General features: G+C 38.8%; 1 protein-coding gene across 5 annotated transcripts in view; it reads right to left on the minus strand.

Moving 5' to 3' along the window:
• Positions 1-264: 264 nt before the first annotated feature.
• si:dkey-230p4.1 (centrosome-associated protein CEP250) overlaps positions 265-21092 on the minus strand; it is a 70229-nt gene continuing 49401 nt past the window's right edge. The window contains exons 13-23 of one of the 5 annotated variants that reach the window (XM_060929159.1): positions 20761-20917; positions 19192-19338; positions 16636-16745; positions 14504-14645; positions 13696-13889; positions 12454-12581; positions 8295-12313; positions 6513-6683; positions 3361-3420; positions 1443-1514; positions 265-1175 (exon numbers count right to left, since the gene is read on the minus strand). In XM_060929159.1, the coding sequence (XP_060785142.1) occupies positions 945-1175; positions 1443-1514; positions 3361-3420; positions 6513-6683; positions 8295-12313; positions 12454-12581; positions 13696-13889; positions 14504-14645; positions 16636-16745; positions 19192-19338; positions 20761-20917 (5431 nt within the window). In that variant the 3' untranslated portion in view covers positions 265-944. Of the gene's footprint in view, positions 1176-1442; positions 1515-3360; positions 6433-6512; positions 6684-8294; positions 12314-12453; positions 12582-13695; positions 13890-14503; positions 14646-16635; positions 16746-19191; positions 19339-20760; positions 20918-21092 lie in introns of those variants that run through there. The other 4 variants (XR_009655329.1, XR_009655331.1, XR_009655328.1 and 1 more) reach the window with 4 other exon arrangements.

A 21092-nucleotide genomic window follows, 5' to 3' on the forward strand; every position in this document is an offset into this window, starting at 1 on the left:
ACTTGTTTAGTAGTGTTGCAGAGTCAGGCTCCTTCCAGAACAGGTTGATTTACACAGACATTATGTGACAGATCATGTGACACTTTGATTGCACAAAGGTGGATCTTTATCAACTAATGATGTGACTTAAGAAGTTTATTGTTTGGACCGGCTTTTATTTAGGGCTTTTATATGAAAGGGGGTGAATACCTATGCACACTCCAGGTTTCTGTTTTTTCATCTTAATTATTGTTTGCGTCACAGTAAAAAAAAAAAAAATGCACCTTTAAAGTGGTAGTGTAAATCAGTTTTGGTCGTGATGTGTAAATCAAAAATGGTGCTAACCCTCTAAAAATCCATTTTAATTCCAGCTTGTAATGTGATGAAACAGGACTAACACCAAGGGGGATGAATACTTTTGCAAGACACTGTATAGCTTTCTAAAAACAATAAGATTTTTCAGTTTCAACATTTGATATGATGTCTTTGTACTATTTTCACTCAAACAGTTTCCATAATTTGCAAATCACCACATTCTGTTTTTATTTACATTTTACACAGCTTCTTAACTTTTTTGGAATTGTGGTTGTATACTTTTGACCCTGCATGTATAATTTTGACCCTGAAAAGATAAAATTAATTAAAAACTTGTGCACCAAATTCTTGTTTTCTATTCAAGATACATGTTATTCATTCTGCCACATATTGGTCACAGCGTTCATTTCCATGATGACATTCATATCCATGCACGTAAGCCTCTGACGCAACTGTACATTGATTCGCCTGTTATTGGCTTTTAAATTTTTAAGATTCATGATATGTAACCACAGTTAGGTCAATTTCAGTTCCACGTGGTAACACCATAAAATGTGGAAAAGGTCAAGGGTGGGGAATACTTATACAAGGCACTGTATCTAACTAAAAAGGACTTTATTAAAAGTGCAAAGTCAGGATACTTTGTAAGTTCATTCGCTGTGACTAAACAAAATTCTGAGCTGCTCTCCTCTTATGCTCCTATCTAGTCTTTGTGTTTCGCACTCCAAAACTGATGGGGCAAGCTGCTTGGACACCAATGTGAGTGAGTCATTCAGGTCCTGCCTCAGTGTCTGCAGTGATTTACTGTTCCTCAAGGACTGGTCAATAAAGTCTGCCCGTTCCCGATGATCTGAAGCCAGCAGCAGACGTAACTGGTGAACCTGTGTATTTGCAGACAAGGTAAGCTGACAAACACTGCAGCATTCTAACATAACCCTTAAATTTATAACTCTCCATTAATCAAGACTTGAAGATGCAGACTGGTTGAAAAGTCCACTGTTCTGAGTCACCACTTCATAAATGATTTAATCTTTAAAATAATCTATATAAACAACAGGGATGGTAACCTACAACACACTTTTGCACAAAACTACTAAATTACTTAGTCTCAGATATAAATATGGTATTCTTGAAAAATCTCCTCTAACCTGTGCAGACAGTTCACTTGACTGCTCTCTCAGAAACTTCAGCTCATCAGTTCCAGAAGGACTGCTGCACTCCTTAAAGGAATACAGGAAAACTCAAACTTTTAGTACAGTTCACATTTACTTGTATATTATTACATATGTATAACAGACATATTAAATATAATATGAATAATTTGCCATTTATTGATGAGTCAGGATGACAACTTTAAAGTGTTTGTAAAGTTATTACTTTATATAATTGTAGTGGTCATGAACAGTTTTGCACTCAAGTTTCCATTAATGAACAGATGATAACTTCAACAAAACAGACTTCAATGCTAAAACTATAATGAATTTCCTGGTTACACAGTTGTACTTTGTGACTATACAGGACATGGTTATAGAAGCAAGTTATTTATAAATCACGCTATCTGTTATCACCCAAATGAGGATGGATTCAATTTTGAGTTTAGTTCCTCTCAAGGGTTCTTCCTCATGTCATCTGAGGGAATTTTTCCTTGCCACCATCGCTACAGGCTTGCTCATCAGGGATAAAATTAGCTCATGTTTAAAGTCTTTAATTTTCTGTAAAGCTGCTTTGTGACAATGTCTGTTGTTAAAAGCACTATACAAATAAACTTGACAACTTAATTTTGTAGGCTGAAGTGTACCAAGAAGGTAGTTAATGCACTATTTCTTGATTCTTATTTCTTGCTTCAATGGTGCTTTATATCATTCTTTGTCCCAACAATTTATGGTCATCATCATGCATGCACAGGGGTGTACAGTATAATGAAATGTAGTTTAGCTAGTCTCAGGTGTAAATGTAGGGCACGTGTCAGTGCAAATAACATAAGACAGAAGCCATTAAATAAGGAGTAGCATTAGATAGGTCACTAAGAGGATATTTTTCACAGTGTACATGGTGTGTGAGTTTGTAAGTGAGCAAGGAGCTAATCTTTAGTTCTGTAGACCTGGTTTGTATGCTCCAAAATCGCTTTCCAGATGGTAGGGGGTCAAAAGATCGGAGGTGTGGATTGACCAAGTGAGGTCTTCCTGGGATACGAACACCGAGGAATTTAAAACTTTTTCCATTGTAGTGCCTTGTATGCATCAGGATGCTCTTCTCTCCCTCTAATCAACATCTTTGGTTTGCTGATATTAAGGGAAAAGTTAGTGGCAGCACAACTTGAGTTAAGGAGGGCTATTTCCTCCCTTCCTCCCTACTGTGCAAGTTCCATTTAATAATGTGGTGACTGTCAAAATCCATTGTTGCAGAGTACTGTAGTTGCAATATTTTTATGTTTCCTATCTATATGTCATCTTGTGATTTAATTACATATAGTTTTGACTGGCCACCAATCCTCATATTCTTTTGACATTATATTATGCAATACTTTGTTATTAAACCAGAATGACAAAATGGGCTTTAGTTTACTTTCTATAAACAATGACCTATTCTTGCCAGTAGCTGATGGAACTAAACCTCCACTTGGTATGCTAGATTATAGTAATGAGACCTAAGCCAATTGTGTGAAGAAAAATACATCTTCAAAGATAAAGGACTACACAAGAAACAGCAAGTTAGTGGGTATCATGTAAGTTACCACAGCAGCTGCCTTATAAGATCTCACTGTCTTTAACAAAGTAAGCTGCCATTATATTCAAAATAATTAAAGCCTAATTTCTTCACAAGTGTCCAAGTTGAAAAAGCCGATGGAACGCTATCTTTACAAAATAAAAAACTGGCTACCATAGATTCTGCAAGGCAGGGCTTTGTGTACTTGCGTATTGATAGGTGGTGGGGTGAAGCAGTTAAACTATTAAACTATTTTAACAGGCAACATTTGCTTCCTTTATAGCAACAGAACTTGGTGAGTTTCTTGTTCACATGATTTATCTTGCAATTCATTCTTGCTATAAATTGTTTCATCCATACCTGTATTTCAGCATTTGACTGTGACAGTTTACATCTCAATTTCTCCCTCTCTAGCTCAACCTGTTGGAAAAGAAAAATAATCATGGAGTTTGGCATTGTCTTGCTGAAATAAGCAAGACCTTCCCTGAAAGAGACATCATCTGGATGGCAGCATGTTGCTCCAAAATCTGTATACAGTATATCATTCAGCATTAATGGTGCCTTCCCAGATGTGCAAGCTACCCATGCATGTGCACTAATGCCCCCAATATCATCAGATACCCCTTTTTGACCAACAGGGAACAGGTTCAGAGCATTTCGACCAAAAATAACTTGGTTCAGAACCTGAAAAGTTGGTTTCCAGCTGGAAGCAAAATATAGCTTTTTTTTTTTTTTTTTTTTAGCGTGAACCGTGACATCATTGGGGGTGTCATTATTTTGGAGAGGAAGTAGAGCACAGCAGTGGAGACCACAATGGAAATAGATGCATCTACAGAAGAAAAAAAAGGGACTGAAAACAAATATCTGCAATAACAGAGCAAAAGCTTGCAAGTATTGCATACCATTGCATTGATATGCGCTCTGCCATCTTGCTACTGCTGTTTACTCCCATTGTGAATTGTGCAACACCTTCCGTTCATGAGGCATCCTTGATGACAATGGTTGCACTCAAAACTGGTGAAAACGTGGGCTGGTTCACAAGCTGGCACCAAAGTTCAAAGAATCCTGAACAGAACCAGTTCAAGAACCCGTTCCCTGTTGGTCTAAAAAGGATAACAGATGATGGCTTTTGAACTGTGCACTGATAGCAAGCCGAATAGTCCCTCTCATCCAGGCCCAGAGAAGGCAGCAGTGTTTCTGGATATTGTTTATATATGGTTTTAACTTACATTTGTGGATGCAATGACGAGCTGTATTCACAGACGATGGTTTTCTGAAGTGTTCCTGAGCCAGTGCAGCGATTTCCACTATAGAATCTTAGTTGTTTTTAATGCAGCATCACCTGAGGGCCCGAAGATTACAGGCATCTGATGTTGATTTTCAGCCTTGCCCCTTGCTTACAGACATTTCTCCAGATTCTCTGACTGTGTTAATGGTATTATGTACCTTAGACTATGTTACCCTCAAATTCTTTGCAATTTTACATTGAGGAACTGTGGACAAGTTGATGACAGTCCATGTAAATATGCATCTTTTTTTTTAATTATCATCAGTTAATAAAGCTCCATAATGATCTAGATTGATTAAAATATATTTACATTGGTCTTAGAGTCAAGGCACGAAATGATGGACACTAATATTTGCATATTTCTATCATTATAAAATAATTATATTTAATCGGTAAATATAGTGGTACGGGTACATGATTATATAAATCTAATTAAATTTTCCAGCTGTTGCACCATACCACTGCATCTAGCCAAATCAAGACAGAATCACGACCAGATAATTATTGGAGCAAAAAAGAAACCCATTTATTTAACAAATGACATTTGATCTGACATTTGGACAGTTCATCGATTCCTCTATTATTACCCACTTCATATTTTCTTTCAGTAATTACACTGTCAGTCCTGCACGCTTTGGCACGTGCACCAGAAGGACTCTCAGGCGTGCTCTGGACTGCGTGCAAGCCAAGCGGATGCTCACACGCACATTGTTAATTATGCACACCTGTGCGTGATTAAGACGCATCAGTGTGCCTATAAAAGGACTGTGTCAATGTACACTCGGTGCGAAGTATTACATGACATTTGTACACTTTGGTGAGCCTTTTTTCTCTGTGTTGATCTCCTGATTTTCTGATCCCTGTTCCTAGTTTCCGATTTTGGTCTGTGCCTGTGATACTCTGTGCCTTGCCCGAGCCATTGCTTGTTTCTCGTTTATGATCTTACCTGCTGTTTTGTATTGTTTCCCTGTTTGTCACTTTTTACTAATAAAACGTACTTCTGCACTTACATCCGCCTCCTACCATCCCCTGACACACTGAATAAGTGTATGCTTTAAATATTACATTTCTGCATTTATTGAGATACATGTAAATATTTTCCTTATATTTTGCAGTGGCCAGCTTAGAATAAATTCTCTCTGGCTGGTGATGCACGGTCGGCGGTGAGTGGGACTGTCGTGAACTGGCAGTTTCTCGTCTTGGGGGCTCGAAAAGATAACTATTCATTCTGGAATGTCCTTGATAACCTTCTGCCCCTTCATCCGACATATAGGAATTCCAATTTCTATCAGAATTCTCTCCAAAACGTGATTCCATATCGAGACTAGTCTAACCACTGCTGCGCATGTGAACGAAACTGACACCTGGATCCTTGTTACACATGTGACATCATGCACCCCTTCGGGATCTTCTGGTTCAGGTCTTGGCAGATTCTGTGAAAATGGGCTGATCTTATTGATTTTCTATCAATTTATGGCCTTTTGGGTCAGCTATGGTTCGAAAACACATGATCAAGCAATATAATGATTGTTGCTTTGTACAAGGAAAAACGTGTGGTTTAGAGGCATTACATACACTTTAAATCGTTACACTATTTACTCATGCAGCCTTTCACAGAGTGGTGAACCCCTCCCCCTCTTTTATAAAAAGGATACTCTTTTTATACCCAATCATGTTACTGACCAGTTACCAATTAATCTAATTAGTTGTGAGATATTCCACGAGGTGTTTTTTTTTTTTTTTAAACCATTACACAACTTTTCCAGTCTTTTGTTGCCCCATCCCAACTTTTTTTGAAACATGTTGCCGGCATTAAATTCAAAAATCAATAAATTTTCCAAAGAAAAATAAAATCTGTTTCAGCATTTGATATGCTGTCTTTGTACTATTTTCAATTAAATATAGGGTTTCCATGATTTGCAAATAACATTTAGTTATTTATTTATGTCTTGCACATTGTCCCAACTTTTTGGCACCAGGGTTGTAACTGGGAGGAACTTCATAACACAGCATGTCAATGATCCAAAACACACTGCCAATACAACAAAAGGGAAAAATGTAGAAGGTTATAGACTGGCCAAGTCAATCACCAGACCTTGAGCCAGACCCCCAGTTGAGCAGCATTTTACTTCCTGAAGAGCAGACTAAAGGGAGAAAAACATGCATGCAAATTTGTTCTATTTTTCAAAAGATGTATTGAGGTCTTGTTAGTAGACCTGAGTACCTGTTTTAAAGTGTCTCGTAAGTTCATTTTCTCCAATCTTAGCTTCTCAATACGATGTTCTAGCCGTTCATTTCTCTGTTGTAATTTCATTAGCTTCAGTTCCAGCTCAGCCACAGCTCTTTGCAGGGCACATACACGTTCCCGTGACTCCTCTTCACAGTTGTTAATAACCTTACAAAATAATAAACACCGTAAATAACATAGCGAATATATAAAGCTAAACATTTGGAAAAGAACATTTGCTGACTGAGAAAGCAGTCTGTGGGCATCAGTGGCTCAACAGTTAAGGCTCCAGGTTACTGATCAGAAAGCTGGGTGTTCAAGCCCCAGCACTGCCAAACGGCCACCGCTGAGCCCTTGAGCAAGGACCTTAACCCTCTCTAGGTTAACCCAAGGGCTGACCCTCATGGCTGTCCTTGCACTCTACGTCCTAACAACTTGGGACGTGAAGAATTTTCACTGTCGTATAATGGAAATGGGACAAATAAAGGCTTCTTCTTCTAGATGAAGAATAGCTAGTAGAGGAAGAAATTGTATAGTATAAGGTGAGGCTCTACTAGGCAGAAAAACATCTTCACTTAGCAGCGGCAAAGAGGTACACCTGCACTTTGCCAAACCCTTCCTAGATCTGGGTTACCACATCTAGGTGCGATGCTGAGTGTGTCGTACATGAGTTGATTTTAGTGTGGATGGGTCACTTGAGAAGATTCCACGCAATGCAAAAAAAACCTCAATATTATGCTACCCTAAACTGGTAAGAACAACTTGAAGGTCAGATGGACTGCCTTCAATTCCAGTTGGTTAACAATCTTCTGATTTTAGTTCAGGGATCCACATATCCTCTGGGCTTCTGTAGCACCACAGCCACCAAGTTAAGGGGCCTTCTCCAGTTGGGTACTGCTCCCAAGTGCACCCCACCTGCATCACCATCAAGCAGGTAACAGACACATCTCTGTTTATATTTCTTGTGGTTCAAGAAAGCCTAGAGAAATTACTACTGTGGCTGGTCTGAACAATACTAGCATTCTCAAGAGGAGCCAAGATTGGATGTAGCAACCTGGGAAACCACCAGGTCGTTTTTTTTTTGCAGAAAACCACCAGGTCGTTTTCTCAAACAAACTAGCGCTTGCATAGGATTCAGAGGGAGGCGTCCCGCATGCGACGTCACGAAAATCAATGTTTGCCAGGAAATCCAAATGGCAAGTTTTTTCAGAGGTGGACGAATTTGCCTCAAATGGCTTGATTTCAACTGAATTTTCCTGGTATTGCGCAAGGTAAAAAAAAATGCACAAAATGCAAAATGTGACAGATATTTGACCAAAGTTTAATATAAAATAGGAGAATTACATTGATCTTGCTCCTGAATTTACCCGTGATATGCACGTCAAGCTTTTTCTCACATTGTGTTCCAGCATGACAGTGCCCTTGTGCACAAAGCAAGGTTAATGAAAACATGGTTTGTAAAGGTTGGAGTGGAAGAACTCAAGAACCTCAACCCAAACAAGCAGCTTTGGGATGAATTGAAACACTGACATGCCTCACACATTCTTGCCTGACATGAGTGAATGATCTCACTAATGCTCTTGTGGCTGAATAATGGGCAAATCTCCATAGCCACACTCCAAAATCTATTAGAAAGGCTTCCCAGAAGAATAGAGGTTACTATAACAGCAAAGTGGGGACTGAATCTAGAACAAGCACATATGTATATGTATATTTAAAAAATATTTTTCTTTACTTCAGTGCTTTGAAATCATGCATCACTACATTCCAAGTTCTCACCTGCAACTTTTTTTCCAGCTGATGTGCTTTTTCTTGATAATGAATTAGCATTGCCTCATTTTTTCCCAGTGCTGTTCTTAAGCGATCTCGGTCTTTCCTGAGCTCGTCTGCTTCCTTCTTTAAATCATATACCACTGCTTGTAATTCTGCATTCTCTGTCATTCGAGTCGGACTTTGTGAGTCCTTCATTTGAAAGTCTTTTCTTGTCTGTGCATTTACTATTGTTAAGTTTGCTTGAAACTGGCTGTGTATCTTCTCCACAAGTATATCTTTCTCCAGATTTGACATTACATTTTGTTTTTCTCTTTCAATTTGCGTTTTCAAAATGTCCGTCTCCATTTGTGCATCCCCGAGCTGTTCCCCTAACAGATGCCTTGCATTTTCTTCTTTAAATGCTGTAATTATTTTCAATTCCGTTTCTTTTTCAGGAAGAGTTTCTGCTGCAAACATGATTTTTTTAACACTTTGTTTTTCTACATGTTTTATCTTCTCATTTGCCTCCATTTCCTTCTTCATAGTATCCATGTCCCTCTTCTTTTCCAGTTTGTCTTTGACAAGTTCAAAACTTGTCTGTTTCTTTTCTGTTTTACTTTTCATCATGGCAGCTTCTTGCTCTTCCATGGTATTCTTCTTTCTGTTAATCTCATTCTCCTCCTCTTTCAGTTTCTCACTGAGTTCAAAACTATCATTCAGCTGACTTTGTCTTTTAATTTCCTCATATTTCAGCAATTCTTCACCTTTTTTTCGTTCATCATTTTTATCTTTTGCATCTTCCTCCAGTGTCATCCTCAGAGTCTCCTGCACCTCTAGCTCCATTTTCTTTGTGTCTTTAACTTCACAGTTCATCTTAATGTCATTTTCCTCCCTGAGCCACAGCTGTGCCTGAAGTTCTTGATTCTCCTTCTGGAGTATCTGAACTCTGAGTTTTAGATATTCTGTTTCTTCTTGTGCTGCTCTGACTTCCTCTCTTCTTCCCTTTATCATCTCGCTCTTTTTCTCCTCGAAGATCTTCCTGAGTTTTTCTCCTTCACAATGGCTCTCCTCTAGCAGCTCCTTCAGAGTGACCATCTCTTCCAATCCAGCTTTTAGTCCATCTTTTATCTTTTTATTCTCTATATCCCGTTCCTTCACCATTGTTTCTGCCTTCTCTTTGCTCACAGAAAGTACTGCTACTTCTTCTCTTAGCTTTGTCACCTCTGCTGACATTGCATTTTTATTTTTCTTGGCTTGTTTTAACTCCTCTTCTTTTTGCTTTAGAATGAAATCTGTTTTCTCCTTCACAGCATCAATAATTCCATCTTTCCTCCTTACATCTTCTCCCAGATCTCCAATTTGTTGCTCTAGCTCTAACCTCAGCTTTTCTTCCTCTTCTTTTCTTTCTTTCAGTTCGATCTTCATCCTCTCCAATTCTCCCTTTGTTTCCTTAAGAGACCTCTTCAGTTGTTCCTTTTCCTGTTCCTCACTCTCCACTCTCAATTTTAATTTCTTAACATTGTCTTCATTTTCTTGCAGAAGCCTTGACTTGGTCTCCAATTCTTTCAACTGTTCCTCAAGTTTTCTTCTCACCACATCTGCCTCTTGTGTCAAATTTTTCTTTGTTACTTCCAGTTCTTTCACTTTTCCTTCTACTTGATCTATTTTATCTCTTGCCAGCTGGAATTGTTCATCATATTCCTTTTGTATATTTCTTTCTTTTTCCTGGACCAATTTAGTTTCCTTCAGTTTTTCTTTTAATGTCATCAGTTCCTCATTTTCCTGCTGTTCTTTCCGTTCTAAAGTCTCTCTCAGTCTGCTTACGTCTACCTCTCTTTCTTTGAGAAGAACAGTCTGGATTTGGAGCTGATCTTTTTGCTCTAGCACTTTCCTTTCAGCTTCTCTGTTTTCTCTATCCAGCTCAGCAATCTTCACTTGAAGCACATTAATCTCTTCCTTCATCTTTTGGCCTCCTTCCTCCAGCTGATTTCTCTTTTCTTCTAGACTCATCTTGTCTTTTTTCAATTCCTCTAGCTGCATTTTCCATTCTTCCTGTTCATTTTTTTCTTTTATCATCATTTCTATTGTACTTCTATGTTCTTCTACCTCTCTATCTCTCTGCTTCAGCTCTTTTGCTTGTTCTCTGTGCTCTTCTTTCATCCTGTCATGGTCACTCACCATATCTTGTTCATTTCTCTTCAGTTTTTTAATCTCTTTGTCTCTTTCTCTCAGTTGGTCTACCAATTCATCCCTCTCTTGTTCAACAGAAATGTGGTTTTCCATTCTCTCTATTAGTACTTCTTTTTCTTTTGCCACATCCCCAGCCTTTTTCTTCCACCACTCCATCTCATCCTGTGTTTCTCTGTTTGCCTGTTCCAGATCCATGACTTTGTTCTTAAGCTTTTCTAGGTAAGTATCTCTTTCCTGCAGAAGATGAGACATGTGTCGTGATTCCATTTTCAATTCTTCCATGTTGTCTTTGAATCTTTCTAAGTCATTTTCTTTCTTTTTTAGCTCTTCTCTCAGCTTCAGCTCTTTTTCTCTCTCCTCTACCTCCCTTTCTTTTTGTTTTATTTTTTCTTTGTTTATTTTAGCAGCTATTCCAATCTCTTTTTCTTTAAGCTCTCTTTTTACTTTTTCTATTAAACTGTCCTGCAATCTTATGTTCTCTATTAATTCCTCTATGTGTTTACTGTTCTTTTCTATCTCGCCATCCCTCAACTTCAAGATGTCAGCCATCTTGGCATTCTCTTTTTCACTTATTTTCAGATCTTCACTGTCTTGATTCACTTTTTCCAAAAGTCTCTCCTTCTCTCTCTCAATGTCTATCACTGTCTCCTTCCATTGTTCCATCTCAGCTTTTGCTTCTTGCATCTGCAGCTCCAGACTCCCGATTTCTGACAACAGTCTCTCCACATGTCCGTCTTTTTCACCAATCAAGACTGCAAGCTTTTCATTTTCTTTCTCCAATCCATCCATCCTGTTTTTTAGAGCCCTCATCTCCCCATCTTTCAGTCCCAGCTCAGAGTTCAGAGCCTCTCTTTCTTTTTGCCACTTTTCTCTGTCTTCTTCATGCATTCTCTGGTTTTTCAATGATGTTAGGGCTTCAGCATTCAACCTCCTGATCTCCAACTGACAGTTTTCAATCTCTTTTTCACTTATTTTCAGATCTTCACTGTCTTGATTCACTTTTTCCAAAAGTCTCTCCTTCTCTCTCTCAATGTCTATCACTGTCTCCTTCCATTGTTCCATCTCAGCTTTTGCTTCTTGCATCTGCAGCTCCAGACTCCCGATTTCTGACAACAGTCTCTCCACATGTCCGTCTTTTTCACCAATCAAGACTGCAAGCTTTTCATTTTCTTTCTCCAATCCATCCATCCTGTTTTTTAGAGCCCTCATCTCCCCATCTTTCAGTCCCAGCTCAGAGTTCAGAGCCTCTCTTTCTTTTTGCCACTTTTCTCTGTCTTCTTCATGTATTCTCTGGTTTTTCAATGATGTTAGGGCTTCAGCATTCAACCTCCTGATCTCCAACTGACAGTTTTCAATCTCTTTTTCACTTATTTTCAGATCTTCACTGTCTTGATTCACTTTTTCCAAAAGTCTCTCCTTCTCTCTCTCAATGTCTATCACTGTCTCCTTCCATTGTTCCATCTCAGCTTTTGCTTCTTGCATCTGCAGCTCCAGAGTCCCGATTTCTGACAACAGTCTCTCCACATGTCCGTCTTTTTCACCAATCAGGACTGCAAGCTTTTCATTTTCTTTCTCCAATCCATCCATCCTGTTTTTTAGAGCCCTCATCTCCCCATCTTTCAGTCCCAGCTCAGAGTTCAGAGCCTCTCTTTCTTTTTGCCACTTTTCTCTGTCTTCTTCATGTATTCTCTGGTTTTTCAATGATGTTAGGGCTTCAGCATTCAACCTCCTGATCTCCAACTGACAGTTTTCAATCTCTTTTTCACTCCGCATCTGTTCTTCACTTGCTCCTCTTCTCTCTTCCTCCCTTAGGAATGAGTTTCTCTCCAGCTCAGACTGAAGACACTTTATCTCTCCTATAATAATAATAATAATAACTCTTATTTACACTCGCAGCATAGAGATACTGTTTATCCTGTTTATTAATGAGACGACTGGGAAATTTAAATGTTGCAGTTTCATTTAAATAAAAAGTGGGATAAGCAGAAAATCTCACCATGTAGAACATCTTTGGCCTGCTGGAGTGTGTGAACCTGCATTTGCAGTTGTGTGTGCTGCACCTCCAGTACAGAAATCTGTTCCTTTGCCACACACAGCTGCTTCTGGAGGATGCCATTAAAATTCCTAAAAATCAAAATCATCACACGTCATGCACAGCAGAGTAGTGCTCATTTAATATGTTTATAGAGAGATTCTACTGATCTAGCTGTATGTTTCACTGTACATCAACCTTTGTTTGTCTATTCATATTTAGTGTCTTTCAAAATAAAAGATACTACTGAAAGGGGCAACACGGTGGTTTTTGGTCCAAACCTTGCGGTCTTTCTGCGTGGAGTTTGCCTGTTCCCCTTGTGCCTGCATGGGTTTCCTCCAGATGCTCCGGTTTCCCCACCACAGTCCAAAGACGTGCGGATTAGGTCAAGTGGCTACTCTAAATTGCCCATAGGTGTGAATGGTTGTTCATCTCTGTGTTAGCCCTGTGATAGTTTAGCAACCTGCCCAGGGTGAACCCTGCCTCTCACCCAAAGTCAGCTGGGATTGACTTAAACTTCCTACGTGTCCCTGACGGATGAGCGGAATAAATAATGGTTGAATACTACTGAAAGTTCAATTCCATTTAAATACTACAACATGAAAAAGACTTTGATTTTATAACATTTCACACTGATATATGCTGGATTCAGATTAGGTAAATATTAATCTGATGTTGTATTTTGTCCAGAAGAACAAACTGCACCATGGCTCCAGTGAACATTGCACAGATAAAGAAACCAAATTTAAAAAAGCTCATAAAGTGAGCTGACTAAGTGCGGCAGCTCATGAAGCTTGTGATAATCATTTATAATTATATCTATAAGAACACATTTTTGTGCATTTTTTGGGTGAATTTATGACATTAACCCTATGAATTCCAGGTTATTTTCAGGGTAATTTCATTAATTTTATTTTAAGCTCTTATCTTGATTATACATGCTGTATCTTTTTTTTCCCAGAACAGTTTAGAGACAAAAAAAAAAAAGTTAGCTTTTTTACAGACGATACGTTGTCCATGTTTTCTACGGTCGATGTTAACAACCAGTTGGGATCAATGGATAAAAGTCCATCTTTTTCAAATGTTAATAATTAGCTTCAGTAATAAGTAATAAATGCAATTGTTATACACTGTATATATATTAATTACCAAAATAAGCCATCTTACTTTTAATAATACGTATAAAAACACAGACACCATTTTTACCTGAGGTCCTCTCTGTCTTGTTTTATTTCCTCCTTCTCTTGCCCTACACTATGCACTTGTTCCTCTAGTCTCTGGTTTTCTCTCTGTAGCTCTTCTCTCTCTCTCTGTGCCCTCTTCTCTTGGTCCATCTCTTTATCCAGCTTCAACTTCACAGTATGCAGCTCCTCAGACACACTTCTGTACTTTTCAGAGAACTGAAACATGCACACAGACACCAGGTTATGTAAAGAGTAGGATCCAATTAAAGAAAAGTGAAAAAGTGTTTTGTTTAATTTTTTTAAACAGTGCTCTTGGCAACAGCACTGTCATAGGCCCTAAAATACTATTGTAGAAAACGGAACAGTTTCCTAAAATCACTAAAATTGGACACAGAAATAAGAGGAAAATAAATAATTAGTTTAACTGAATCTGGGCTTATAATACTGGTGTCTGATGTGATTTAGAAGTTTTAAAATCTGGATCAAAAGGACAAACAACAATAAAGAATAACAATCTTGAAACTGAACTGTTTACTAAACACAATTCCACTGTCATACCATCTACATTATTAGTATTATTGGGTTTTGTTGTACAGATGAATAATGACAGAAGAGTGTGTGTAAGCTTATTTTATTAACAGGTTTGTTCATGCACAACATTGATGACAAATACACATGGGCTTTGCTAGTTATATGACAAGCCATTCCCATTATGTTTAACTGCCTTAACCAAAAATACACTTACATTACTATATATTTAATAGGTTTTTAATTATGTTAATCGCTAGGATTGTTTTCTCTCTCATCACACACCTCTTTTACCATCTCACCTGCTCATTTTTTCTTTTCTCATCATCAAGAGCATTAGATTTGTTCTCGTTTTCCTCTCTCAGTATCTGCAGCTCTCCCTCCATTTCTCTTTCCTTCTCTCGAAGCCGATGAAGGGAGTCCAGATCTGCATTTCGGCAAGTCCTAAAATATAGTTTATATTTGAACACAAGCATTCTGTAATTACTTAGTGATTTTTACATATTGTTAAGAACTGATGCAAAATAAAAAAAATAAAATAAAATAAAAAAATAATAATCTATGAGGAAATTAATCAGTAAGTAAATTAACCAATTAAGACTTTAATAATTTCTTACTGATTAGCTAAAGTAAGGAAAATGAAACTATTGTTATTTAAACAAGTAATTCAGTATAATCAGTAATCATTAACCAGTTTGGAAATGAATAAATACTAACTGCCTGTTTGCTTGACAGGCTCTACATTTATTATGCTTTAGCCTGGATTTTGTCTCCTACTTTAGCGCTACTGGAAAGATGATGTTTTTGAAACTACATTAGTCAGTAACTTGATTCAGGAAGGAAAAGTCATAAAAGAGCAAGAGATGGCAGCAGGAGCAGATGCAGTGGTTTGGTGCTCCCAAAGTTGAAAGATATCACTGGCTGAAGAGTGCAGCAGGACCCTTGAGGATGGTACTCAAAGACGCTTTACAGGAAGTTCAAACATACACACACATACACAATCTCACACACACACACACACACACACACAAACAACAGATAAATAGTAGACAGAAAGAAAAAAATAAATAAATAAAAAATAAAAGTAAAAAAGTCCACCAAGTAGGGGTCAGGATGTAATTCCCGTGGTGTAGCAGCCACAGTCCCACCAAAAGGCGCACGAAAACAAGTCCCACATCTCCAGCACCGCCGCCGTGACGCCGTCAGCAACATCGCTCGAACACCACGCCGTGGATCCACAAAGCGAGCAGAGAAGCTCCGCCACGCAGAGCGCTGGTGTGTCCCAAACCGCCTGCACAGCCGCCGCGACACCACCGAGCAACATCGCTCGGAACATCACGCCAAGCGTTAAAGCACAGAGCGCTGGACAACCATGATGTAAAATGAGCAACGAGCTCACTGCAGTCCACAGCTGGGAGCGCAGGCATCGCCCACGGCGAACCAAGGCCTGGAGGGAATCGATGCCCAAAACTAGGTCCGGAGCTACACCACAACCGGCGGACAAAACACTCAAACAAACATCAAACTACACAAACACACAGAAAAAAAAATAGAAAAAGAAATAAAATAAAACAAAAAAAGCTCCGGTGAGAAGCGGCAGCCAGAACGCGCACGACGTACTCTCAACCGGAAACGGTTGGCCAGAAGGCCCGGGTTCGAGCCCCGTGGCCGGCGAGGGCCTTTCTGTGTGGAGTTTGCATGTTCTCCCCGTGTCCGCGTGGGTTTCCTCCGGGTGCTCCGGTTTCCCCCACAGTCCAAAGACATGCAGGTTAGGTTAACTGGTGACTCTAAATTGACTGTAGGTGTGAATGTGAGTGTGAATGGTTGTCTGTGTCTATGTGTCAGCCTTGTGATGACCTGGCGACTTGTCCAGGGTGTACCCCGCCTTTCGCCCGTAGTCAGCTGGGATAGGCTCCGGCTTGCCTGCGACCCTGTAGAACAGGATAAAGCGGCTAGAGATAATGAGATGAGATTTTGAAATGGTGCGCAATAAGAACAACAAATCTCTGTAGCTGAAACACTACTCTCTAGAGTTGGTATGAAAAGATGGATCATCACAACGATGACACTAAACCAACTGCATTTACAGATCATCTGTGAAATTGACATGCTCACACCAAGAAACTCTTAAGTAAGCGTGATTAGTGAGCATCTCTGAATTGTTCATACTTTCAGAAGCAGTTGAAAGATGATTGCTAATTATGGTTGGTTCAGAAAGGTGGAAATGCTAAAGCAGGTCTAAAAATACCCACACTAAATCTTGTCGTGTGAGTAAATGTAGAATGTGTACAGAAAACAGATAAGTACAACAGTCAGAGCATGAGATGACATCAAGGATCAAGGTCAAATGAAATAATATGGTTCTGCATTATATAAATAAAATGATTCTATCAGAATAAATAATTTGTTTTATACAAAAATAGCTGTTTTTAACCTTAACTCTGTGTTTTCTTCTGAAACAGCATTCAGGTCCTTCTGCAGACATGCTACATCTGATCTGAAACGCTGCAGCTGCAATTGAGATTCAGTCACCTCCTCCTCCAGCTGGGGACATAAACCAAAAACCCGCTGACTTCTTACTGTTATTAAGTAATGCTATGCCTACAACTACCTCTAACACACACACACACACACGCGCTACATAATGACAAATGTAGAAAAGTCTATAAATAAATAGATAAGAAGTATGGTACAATAAACATTCTATCCACATTCTCTGGAAATGAGCAATCGCACACTCTGATTGGCTACTTTACTATTAGGCTATCAGTTCATAAACCGTGACTAGAGAAAAACAAAATGGTGGAGCGTGAAGCCCCAAAAATTATCATCAAATACAACCCCAATTCCAAAAATGTTGGGACAAAGTACAAATTGTAAATAAAAATGGAATGCAATGATGTGGAAGTTTCAAAATTCCATATTTTATTCAGAATAGAACATAGATGACATAGCAAATGTTTAAACTGAGAAAATGTATCATTTAAAGAGAAAAATTAGGTGATTTTAAATTTCATGACAACAACACATCTCAAAAAAGTTGGGACAAGGCCATGTTTACCACTATGAGACATCCCCTTTTCTCTTTACAACAGTCTGTAAACGTCTGGGGACTGAGGAGACAAGTTGCTCAAGTTTAGGGATAGGAATGTTAACCCATTCTTGTCTAATGTAGGATTCTAGTTGCTCAACTGTCTTAGGTCTTTTTTGTCATATCTTCCGTTTTATGATGCGCCAAATGTTTTCTATGGGTGAAAGATCTGGACTGCAGGCTGGCCAGTTCAGTGCCCGGACCCTTCTTCTACACAGCCATGATGCTGTAATTGATGCAGTATGTGGTTTGGCATTGTCATGTTGGAAAATGCAAGGTCTTCCCTGAAAGAGACGTCGTCTGGATGGGAGCATATGTTGCTCTAGAACCTGGATATACCTTTCAGCATCTATGGTGTCTTTCCAGATGTGCAAGCTGCCCATGCCACATGCACTAATGCAACCCCATACCATCAGAGATGCAGGCTTCTGAACTGAGCGCCGATAACAACTTGGGTCGTCCTTCTCCTCTTTAGTCCGAATGACACGGCGTCCCTGATTTCCAAAAAGAACTTCAAATTTTGATTCGTCTGACCACAGAACAGTTTTCCACTTTGCCACAGTCCATTTTAAATGAGCCTTGGCCCAGAGAAGACGTGTGCACTTCTGGATCATGTTTAGATACGGCTTCTTCTTTGAACTATAGAGTTTTAGCTGGCAACGGCGGATGGCACGGTGAACTGTGTTCACAGATAATGTTCTCTGGAAATATTCCTGAGCCCATTTTGTGATTTCCAATACAGAAGCATGCCTGTATGTGATGCAGTGCCGTCTAAGGGCCTGAAGATCACGGGCACCCAGTATGGTTTTCCGGCCTTGACCCTTACGCACAGAGATTCTTCCAGATTCTCTGAATCTTTTGATGATATTATGCACTGTAGATGATATGTTCAAACTCTTTGCAATTTTAACACTGTCGAACTCCTTTCTGATATTGCTCCACTATTTGTCAGCGCAGAATTAGGGGGATTGGTGATCCTCTTCCCATCTTTACTTCTGAGAGCCGCTGCCACTCCAAGATGCTCTTTTTATACCCAGTCATGTTAATGACCTATTGCCAATTGACCTAATGAGTTGCAATTTGGTCCTCCAGCTGTTCCTTTTTTGTAACTTTAACTTTTCCAGCCTCTTATTGCCCCTGTCCCAAATTTTTTGAGATGTGTTGCTGCCATGAAATTTCAAATGAGCCAATATTTGGCATGAAATTTTAAAATGTCTCACTTTCGACATTTGACATGTTGTCTATGTTCTATTATGAATACAATATCAGTTTTGGAGATTTGTAAATTATTGCGTTCCGTTTTTATTTACAATTTGTACTTTGTCCCAACTTTTTTGGAATCGGGGTTGTATTTAAAAGAAACAGAAATTGCTAAAAGAACTGCCCCCCCCCAACAGTTGCTATTCCACACTCCAGCCCAGTCGGTGACGGTAATGCACCTTTAAGTTGGTTTGCCAACCACCAAAAAAACCCTAAAGAAGAAGAAAAAAAATGCAATAAAAGCAACAAACTATGGAATAAAAAGTATTTGATGGTAAGAACATATCTTTTTTATTGTCCAAGAATTATTACTATAGCATTTTTCACAAATTGCTACTGTCATTTCACTGGTTTGTTTACATTCAAAGTGAAAAATATTTTGTCGGATGTTTTGTAAAGTTTTTATTTATTGAATTTGCAAAAAATAAAAATAAAAATGCTCCGTTTCTCAAAATCCAGTGAATGTGGATAGAATAAAACAGTTATTCCACTCAATCTCAGCGCTATGGGCCTCATCAGCTATCTGCTCATGTACGACTTGATTTTGTGGAATAACTTAATTATAACTGTGTATATGAGCTGAAGGCATGCACTGAATGAGACCCCGAAATCTGAAATGTGAATTAAAGGAATAAACACCTGAAGATTTCGGGCACTGAGCTCCCTTTTATCCTGTGCCAGTGACTCGTTTAAGGTGGCCATTTTCTCCAAAGAATCACACGTATCTGAGGTTTCCCTCTGCAGTAAAGTGTGTGCAGAGGAGAGAGAGAGCACAGACTCACGTGCCTAAGAAACAGAGAGACGGGGATAACCAAGCTTAAACTCAGTAATTCTGTAAATTTAGACAAAAGCATAAGACTGAATTACCATGAAGCAGCAGGAAAAATGTTCTTGTGCAAATCAGATAATTTTTGCAACAAAGCGTCCTCCATTAAATAGAACAAGAAGACAGAGTCATCTATATCCCCCGCCCTGTATACCAACTATATCCCAAGTTTCAAGATATTATTTATTACATTTTTCAAGTTCTGCTGCAGGAAACCAACCCTACCTCTTTACATTGACCTCAGCAGCCCATGGCATAAACCCACCGGACCTTTGGTCCAGATGAGCTAAAAATTTAAATTTCTCACATTTCTTAGTATCATAAGGCACATATACATTACTTAATCAGGTATATACCAACTATCAAGACCATACCACTCATAATTTTCAAGTTCTGCTCCAGAAACAAAACCTACCCCTAAGACTAACCTGAGAGACTAAGTCTGAAATTATTTCCATGGAAACATGAAAAATTTAAATTTCTTAGAATGAAAAGGCATGTCTACAGCACCTTGTTAACATGTATACCAAGTTTAAATTCATATCATGAATACTTTTGGATATATGCTCCGGAAATGAACATGCTGTTAGAAACTAAGTCAAAATCTATTTTTTATGTAAAAATTTGAAAAATACTTTTTCAAAAAATCCAAAATGCAAAAGGCACCAGTTCACATGTTGATTGATATGTATACAAAGTTTCATGAAGATATCTTCAGTAGTTTTAAAGATATGGCCCAGAAATGAAAATGTGACCGGACGGACAGCTGGATGGACGAAACCTGTAACATTACCGTAACCATCACGCAACTTTGTTTGGGTGGGGGATAATAAAGTAGAAGTAAAATATATCAGTTATATAGTGTACAATGGAAAAACCCTTGATGTTCAAGATTTTAAAATTTCCCACATTTAACTGATGTAGTGATCTCAATTAAGGACAGGACCAAAACAACACAGAACATCATGCATGCGACAAAAATCAGTGAGCATGAATGGGCATTTTCCAAAAGATCTGCCTCCATTCTGAAACACAAATAGTATTAATGGAAACCTGAAACTTCTTTTCTATCTTTCTAGACATTTCTATATGGCTACATGTGTGTGCATGCATGAACCGAGCATCCTTACCAGGCACTTCTTAACTGAGAGTCTCTGAGTCATGCATGCTTACAGAGTGTTTTGAACCGACTGCGCTACCTGGCATCTCTTAACTGGAAGCACTTAATAAGCATCTCTGAACTGAGAGTGCAAACCTGCAATAAACCACGCCCCCACCTGCTACATGATAAAGTTTGTGTTTAAATCTAAGTCACATGAATATAAGATGGTCAGATGCCAAAAAATGTTGAAAAGTGTTAGTGTGTGTTGTTCAATCTTTACCTTGGCTAAAGCGTCCCTGGTGTCTGCTAACTCCTTCTCTGCACGCGCCTTTTCCAGTCTCTCTTGCTCCAGCGCCACCTGCAGGTTATGTAGTTCTATACGAGTGCGACTCTGTTGCTCGCACAAATGGGCATTTTCCAAAAGATCTGCCTCCATTCTGAAACACAAATAGTATTAATGGAAACCTGAAACTTCTTTTCTATCTTTCTAGACATTTCTATATGGCTACATCTATCTACCTATATGTCTAGCCATCTGTGTATCTGTTTATCCATCTACATAATCTGCTATCCAACATGTTGATCTATCTCTGTCCATATGCCCATCCACCC

This window comes from Neoarius graeffei, chromosome 9 (assembly GCF_027579695.1).
Source record: "Neoarius graeffei isolate fNeoGra1 chromosome 9, fNeoGra1.pri, whole genome shotgun sequence".
Lineage (NCBI taxonomy): Eukaryota > Metazoa > Chordata > Actinopteri > Siluriformes > Ariidae > Neoarius > Neoarius graeffei.